The sequence below is a fragment of the Miscanthus floridulus genome, chromosome 3, assembly GCF_019320115.1.
Source record: "Miscanthus floridulus cultivar M001 chromosome 3, ASM1932011v1, whole genome shotgun sequence".
Lineage (NCBI taxonomy): Eukaryota > Viridiplantae > Streptophyta > Magnoliopsida > Poales > Poaceae > Miscanthus > Miscanthus floridulus.
The window spans coordinates 68,775,208-68,782,884 of record NC_089582.1 but is presented as its reverse complement, the minus strand read 5'-3'; the positions used below and the strand labels follow the sequence as shown (position 1 = coordinate 68,782,884).

The 7,677-nt window shown below is 49.4% G+C and overlaps 1 protein-coding gene across 1 annotated transcript in view; it reads left to right on the top strand.

Annotated features, from left to right (window-relative positions):
• Positions 1-2,839: 2,839 nt before the first annotated feature.
• The window catches only part of LOC136541766 (protein DCL homolog, chloroplastic-like), a 48,331-nt gene continuing 43,493 nt past the window's right edge, over positions 2,840-7,677 (top strand). Inside the window, exon 1 of the mRNA XM_066533850.1 lies at positions 2,840-3,104. Within this exon, the coding sequence (XP_066389947.1) occupies positions 2,872-3,104 (233 nt within the window). The 5' untranslated portion in view covers positions 2,840-2,871. The remainder of the gene's footprint in view (positions 3,105-7,677) is intronic.

The window sequence follows — 7,677 nt, the reverse complement described above, 5'->3', positions numbered from 1 at the left end:
AGGCATACGAATAATATCCGGAATATATAAAAAATGAGGCGTGACTTAGCTTGGTTCGTGGCCGCGTTGTTGATGAAGCTGTGGCGGTCGTTGATGAAGCCAGACGGTTGTTGATTCCAACTAGTTGTCGATGGTGTGAGGCCCGCTCCCGACTAGTTTTCTAGTCGAGATGAGTAGTCGGGGTAGTCGTCGGTGGACGTCGCGGCATGGTCGAAGTAGCCATCAGTGAGTTGCCCGTTGAAGTAGTCAAGATGAGTAGTCGAAGTAGTCGTCCGCGGGTTGCTGAGCGCTCTCACGAAGTTGAAGTAGTCATGGCGAGTCTTATGCGGCCGTCAATCAAGTGCGCAGCAGAGTAGTTGGACACCGCAACTTCCAGGTTGTTGCTGAACATCTTGCGATGCGGCTGGACGTTCGGGTAGTAATGCTTGCGTTCCGGAGTTATATATCTTGAGTGTCCTTGGAGTATAGGACTCCCTCGCCGTACGTGCAGGGTAGCTGTGCCGTCGAGGCTCGGAACCGGCAGCATGCATTGAATAGCATGTGGCCGAGACGGATGCGACTTAGCCTGTCCGAGTCAATTGAAACGGCCACCGAAGCCGAGACGGATGCGACTTAGCTTGTCCGAGTCAATCGAAATGGCCACCTGTGTACGTGTATACCGTATTGACGGTAACGTGCAGTCGTGCAGTGGTATGTCCCTCCATAATTTGCTTGCTTGCATCTTGTAGCACGTGGCTAACTGGCTATCTGGTCGCTCGTTGGTGTTGATCTCGAGTTGATGTCAACTCGATGTAGTCGACGAGTTGGTCATGTATAACGACGGGGATCAGCATGGAGAGGCCAAGCTGCCACGGGATAGCGCTGAAGTTGCATCTCAGATAGGGCCGATGAGGGCCGTAGCGAGTTGTCGATGAGGGCCAACAAGAGCCACGACAAGTCTTTGATCTTGAGGTCCACCGAGCTCTCAAACGCAAAGCGCCGAGAACCCCTACCTGGCACGCCAGCTGTCGATGTTTTACCACCGGCAAGTCGGCAACCCGTCACGGGGTACCTGGGACGGTGATTTGTTCGGAGGGGTATCGGCGTTTGCAGGAACTCGATGGTAAATGCAGGGAGACAACGATTTATACTGGTTCGGCATGCCGGAAAGTCACGGCGCCCTACGTCCAGTCTGGTGTGGATAGTATATTGCGCCCTGCGCTATTTGTTGTGTTGCGAGGTATGTTGTGGTTGTGATTTCTGTCGGTTATGTGTGTGTCTTATCTGATCTAGGGACCCCTGCCCTCCTTTATATAGTCTAGGAGAGGCGGGAGTCCTAGTCGGTTATAAAGTAGAGATCCTAGTAGGATTATGTGTAACTAGTTCTAGTAGGATTACATGTAGGGAATCCTAGTTGGACTAGGTCTTCTTCTCTCTTCTCCGTGGGAAACCCCATGGGTCCCGTATCGACAGCTGCTCACTTGCATCACCATGCCTATGTGTATGCATGTATATACTCTAATGCCAGAACGTCTAAGATGGTCTTTATTGTCTACCCTTTAAAAAATCATAACTTTAAGGTTGTCATTTATGTATCCTGTAGGATTGGAATGCTTTATACTGATCCATGAGGGTGTCCATGAGAGTCGAAATTTTTGATGCCATTACGATGTCTAAGCTTACCAATCAGACAGAGACAAACTTGATTGTTAAAATATTTTCAACAATGCTTTCATATACTCCATCTGTCCCAAAATAGAATTCATTCTCGCTTACCAAGAAGTCAACTTTTTTTAACTTCGATCAATTATATTTAAAAGAATATTAATATTTATAATACATAATTAGTATCATTACATAAACCATTGAATATATTTTCATAATAAACTTATTTAGAGATATAAATATTGCACATATTTTTTACAAACCTAATCAAAGTTGAGAAAGTTTGACCTGCACACATCCCATAACGACTTATATTTTAGGGCAGATGATGTATATGCTAATGGGAGTAGTCAATTGGAAGTCATGATGAACACAACAATACTTTCATATTATATGCTAATTGGAGCACGAAGAAATGCAGGGAAATGGACCTATATACGAATGGTTGGAATATTTGTTTAGAAAATTGTAGAAAGTTCATCAGTCTCACCATGTATAACCTGCACATCTTTTATTTGGCACCACTGATGTTCTCAAGGAGTAGCCACTTTTTAATTTCAGGTCTGCATGCTGGAAACATTAAAATTAAGGGTCAATCTCATTGAGTCGTCTTGCTTGATCTTTGCCAATTGTTTCCTTCAATGCATGATTATTGTTTTTTTTCATGCATATGGTCTTAGGTGATCAATTTGTTTCCTTCAAAGCAGGCGGGGATCGCAGGGATGACAATTTTTTTCTATCGCGCGGGGTATTGCATGGCCGGAAGGGAGGAGTCTTGCTTGATCTTTGCCAATTGTTTTCTTCCATGCATGATTATTGTTTCCTTCCATGCATGTGGCCTCATGTGATCGATTTGTTTCCTTCAAAGCAGACAGGGATCGCAGGAATGTCAGTTTCTTTTTCTATCGCGCGGGATATCACATGGTCGGAAGGGAGGAGCAATCCAAAAAAAAGTCGTATTAAAAAATAGTTTTACTTTTAGTCTTTTTAGTTGCAGGAGATTACACATCGTAGACGTCCACGACACTGCAAAGTTGGGAAACTTTGAGGAAACCTCGTTACAAATTTGGGTCCAACTCGTTTGCTGTACAAAACAAATTCTGGGCTTCAGGCCCATTCTCATATGTGGCCCAGCCGCCCAGCTTCACTTTCCAAGTCAGTTAAACCCCAGGAGACTGTTTGTCGCGTCGTTTCATTCTCGCCGGCCGCCGCCACACCAAAGCAACCATGGCCTTGTCTGCCGCCCTCGCCCGGACGCATCTCCTCCGCGGGAGCCTCCGTCCTGCCGGATTCGCCGCCGCCGTCTCTCCTCTCTCATACCGCAGCCACCGCCAACTCTGCGGTACCCCTACCGCGAACGAGCCCTCCGCCGCGGGACCGTGGGACGAGGCCGAGGCGGAGATCTTCCGCGACGTTGAGCCCGTCGTGAACCTCGTCAAGGACATCATCCACTCCCGCAGGTCAACTTCGGTTTCCAGTACCTACTGTTGGCTATCTTCTCCTCAGGATCTTCAGGATGATACACAAGATTGCCGTGTATTTATTAGCATTTCTTTGCGTCGCGAATTTGTCATTAAGTAATGTGTAGCCAGTGACGGATGGACTCTGCACATTGGGAGCTTAATCCTGGACACGACGCATGGTTCCATGGCATTAAGTGATATAGGCTCTACTTTGTCACCTGATTTGGGGATTCAGATTTAGTTTGTTTGTTCGTATTACAAATCCATATGCAGAAACTCCCTAGTGGTGTTGGACACATTCACATGTAGCTGAGTCCTGTGGTTTCCGTTATTGTCAGAATTGTGGTTCTTTCTTCTTTTTCAGATGGGGATAATGTGGATATGATTGGGAAAGCTTTTGGAATCTTGTGAGACTAGAAACACTTGTGAAAAGCACGAATTTACTGCTATCGGGGAAGATTAATTCAGGGAAAATATGGAATGAGCTTGCCCCTGTTTCTTGTGTAAATGCTTATGTTTGTAATAAAGAAGCCCATTCTTCTTGGAATCTTATTTCCTGTTCCATGGAAATTAGCTGTAATAGAATATTATTGCCAGATATTGCTACACTACAACAGTGGAATTATTCTCCAAAATGGAAGAGTGGTCGTATGCCTTAGGTCACTGCAAAATCGAGTTGGTTTATAATATGAGTTATTCGTTTTACACAAGCTCCATTCCTTTATCTAGAAGCACAGAGGCATAAGCAAAACTAAATTTTTTATTTGGTCAATTGGGTTGTGAACTAGTATAGAAGAAGAGTGACACTACAAGTCAGAACACAAAAAATGTTAATGAAGATGACCTTGTAGTTCTTGGGTATTCCTGTCTATTGAACTTTTGCATTATTTCCATCAAACGATATGCTGTTGTTAGGGGTTAGATCTGTAGAAGTGATGGTCTGGTGGGTTGTTGCTTGAGAGGTGAGAGGAGGGGTGTAAGGCCTCAGCGATGGCGACCCACAGCTGGCTGTCCGTGGGGTAGGGTTGGGGATGCGGCTAGCTAGGGAAGTAAGGTGGCATACTAAGAGATGAGCGAGCCTTTTTTTATTCTTTCTTGATCAACGTGACTTTTGCCTTGTGTTTATGTTCAGGTATCTTTACTTATGTAGCACTTTCGAAAGTCATAACTGAAATAGATAAACTTCCCTCTTCCCAGTTAAGATAGCTTGCCGGTGTGTGTCAGAGGGGATGGGGTGGTGGCTGATTCTCCCTGGGCCTCGCTGGGCCCATGGGACAGGCCTGTAACATGTCCACCCTCTTCCGACACCAGCTTATCCTTGAGCTGGATGTGAAGACATACAATCAGCTATCATGCTGCCTGCATGGTAGAGTTCCTCAGCATCCGAATGCCATATTATTGTGTGAAGCTTGTTGATGATAAGAAATGATGGTGCAGTCAGGGACTCGTGGTCTTTATGGCTGCTAAGCTGAAAGTCACAGCCAAGATTTTCCAACTCATCCCTTTATATTAAAGAATCATTGAGTTAGGTTTTACATGCTATGAATTGCATGCATGATGATATGAAGCCCCCAGTAATGACATTATGTGTTGCCCCTAGTCCACAATAGCTGTCAATGCTTCTTCCCCATGGTGTGGCAGCTTCACTGTGTGCCTTGCTGTTAGGATACTAGTGTTCGCTGAACAGGGATGCCAAATTGTCAATGCTGTAACCCCATTATCGTTGATAGTTTTGTTGTTGAGTACCTCTCTCTATGTGAAAGAGATGCTTGCTGAGTTGCAGTGACTAACTGCTCACCAAAATATTGAGCCAGTGATATGTTGCCATCCCTTTAGCAGTCGATTGCTTGGTGACCTTTGAGAGCTAGGTGTTGGCCAGGTAACACAAATGGATCTCAGATTTGGGAACTGCCAGAGGGCAGCTTGGCCTTGGCCGCTTGTTGGAATTGAAAAGCAAAACTTGGGATACAAGATGGTCTATGCCACTGCTACTTTATATAGCAGATGGCTACTCTCCTCCTTACCTGCTCCAGCATATTCTAACCACTAAAGTGGATGCTGAGCATATTCCTAATACTAGGCTTAACAAAGTCGACAATAGTTTTACAGGAAATAGTAAGATACATAGAGAAGCACTAGGCTTTACTCTCATTTCTCCCCCTAAGCCTTGTGCTAAGCCTTGGAGGTGATCTGCCTCAGCCCAATCCTCTGCCTCATCTCTTGAAACTTGGCCTTTTCCGGCGACTTGGTGAGAATGTCTGCCAGCTGATCACTAGTGGCGATGTGGTAGGCCTTGATGCTTCATCTTCCAGACAACTTCTGATGATGTGATATTTGACGCGGATGTGCTTGCTCCTCTCATGGAAGACTGGATTCTTGGCCAGAGCTAGAGCATTGTCCACTTTCAGCTCAACCACTTCGACATTTCTGCCGAGCTCTCATAGTAGCCTTGACAGCCACAATGCTTGAGTAACTGCAGTGGTAGTGGCAATGTACTCGGCTTCACAGCTTGACAGGGCCACCACCTTCTGCTTCAGAGATTGCCAACTGACCAAGCAATTGCCGAGGAAGAACATGGTTATGCTCGTGCTCTTGCTTTTGTCGATGTTGCCGGCAAGGTCGCTGTCACAGTAGCAGACGAAGCGCGTCGTGCCGGGAGCCCTTGCGTAGTGCAGACCGTAGTCGAGGGTGTCCACCGTGGGTTGTTCACAAACCCGACCGCGAACGCCAAGTCCAGTCGGGTGTGCACCAGGTAACGGAGGCTGCTGATGAGCCATCGGTAGTGCATGGAGTCCACCTCCTCCGCCGTGCTGTGACGGCTGAGCCTGAGCCTTTCCTCCATCGGGGGTGTGAGCTCGGTTGTAGCCAGCCATGCCACCGAGGTCGAGGATGCGCTTGACGTAGTGAGTCTGACGGAGGGTGATGCTGTTGGCATCTTGGCGCACTACGACGCCGAGATAGAAACAGAGGAGGCCGAGGTCGCTCATGTTGAGCACCTTCTTCATCTGCGCCTTGAACGCCTCTACTTTATCTTCTTCAGTGCCGGTGATGATGAGATCGTCGGCGTAGACGCCTACGAGGAGGACAGAGCGCCTGCTGCCTCGCCGGTATACCGCCGCCTCGTGTGGGCTCTGCTGGAAGCCCATCTCCTTGAGTGCAGCGTCTAGCTTCGCGTTCCAGGCATGCGGAGCTTGCATAGTGCCTTGCGTAGGCCCCACCTTGCCTTCTTCTCTGACGACAGCGAAGCCTGGTGCCTGGCGCACGTACACCTCCTCCTTGAGGTCACCGTTGAGGAAGGCGGACTTCATGTGTGGTGGACCGCCACCCTTCTTGAGCCGCCAACGCGAGGAAGACCCGAATTGATTCCATGCGCGCCACCGGAGCGAATGTGAAGTTGTAGTCGACCCCTTGTTGCTGGATGAAGCCGTGTGTCGCCAATCGCGCCTTGTGCTTGATCATCGCGCCCTACTTGTCCTTTTTGAGCTTGAACACCCATTTCAGGGTAATGGGTCGGCGGCCGTCGGGCAGCTCCCATGTGCGGTTCTCCTCGACGTACTTGATCTCCTGCTCCATTGCCGCCCGCCACGTTGGATCGCCTTGCGTTTCAGTGTAGGTGGTAGGTTCGCCGGCGTGCGTCACGTGCACCTAGGCAAAGAGACGCCACACCGGTCCTGGTGGAGGCTGATTGCCGATGATGTTGGTCATCGTGCGGTACCGGGGGGCTCGTTGACGTAGAAGGCGTCCAGACGATCCTTGCATCCTCCAGTGGTGTGGGGTACTCAATTTGGGGCTGCCCACCATGTGCTGGTGTTGCAGTTGGCGGTGCAGGGGATGCAGCGGCCGGGGACACAGGTGGTGTAGCTGGCTGAGGCATTGATGGAGTGTCCGCTGCAGTCGCGATCACCCTTGGGCTTGCCTTTCTTGCCGCCGCGTGGACGCCGGCGATGCTCCTTGGACGTGCTGGAGCCTTCATCCTCCTTCTCCAGAGCACGCCACTGCTCCACCTTGTACAGCAGCTTGCCGCCAACGGCGACCGACTTGGTGCGAGGTGCTTCCTTGCGATCTTGCACTGACTTCAGCCTCCTGTTCACCTCCTCGATAGAGAGCGCCAAAAGATTGAGGAGCGTCTCTATCGCGAGCACGGTCTGGGTGTACTTCTTTGACATGCAGCGCAAGAGCTTCTCCACCGCGCGCGCCTCCGTGAGGTTCACGTTGCCGTTGCGTGCCATCTACTGCATCAAATTGGAGAGCCGGAGGGCAAAGTCCTCAATTTGCTTACTATGGAGAAAGGCGAGGGCTTCCCAGTCCTGGCAGAGTCGCTGCAGAGTCGCGTAGCGGACACGATCGCCGCCGATGCGGGCTGTAGCGATGGACTCCCACGCCAGCTTTGCCGTGGCCTTGTCGGCGAGGGACGCTCCGAGCTCTGGAGGTACGGCGGCGCAAATAGCCTCGAGCGCTCGCCGATCGTCGTGGAAGTCGACGCCTCTGACCTCAACGACATCCTAGAGTTGCTGAGATTGCATCTTTACCTTCATCAGGAGACTCCACTCGTGGTAGTTCGTCTTGGTTA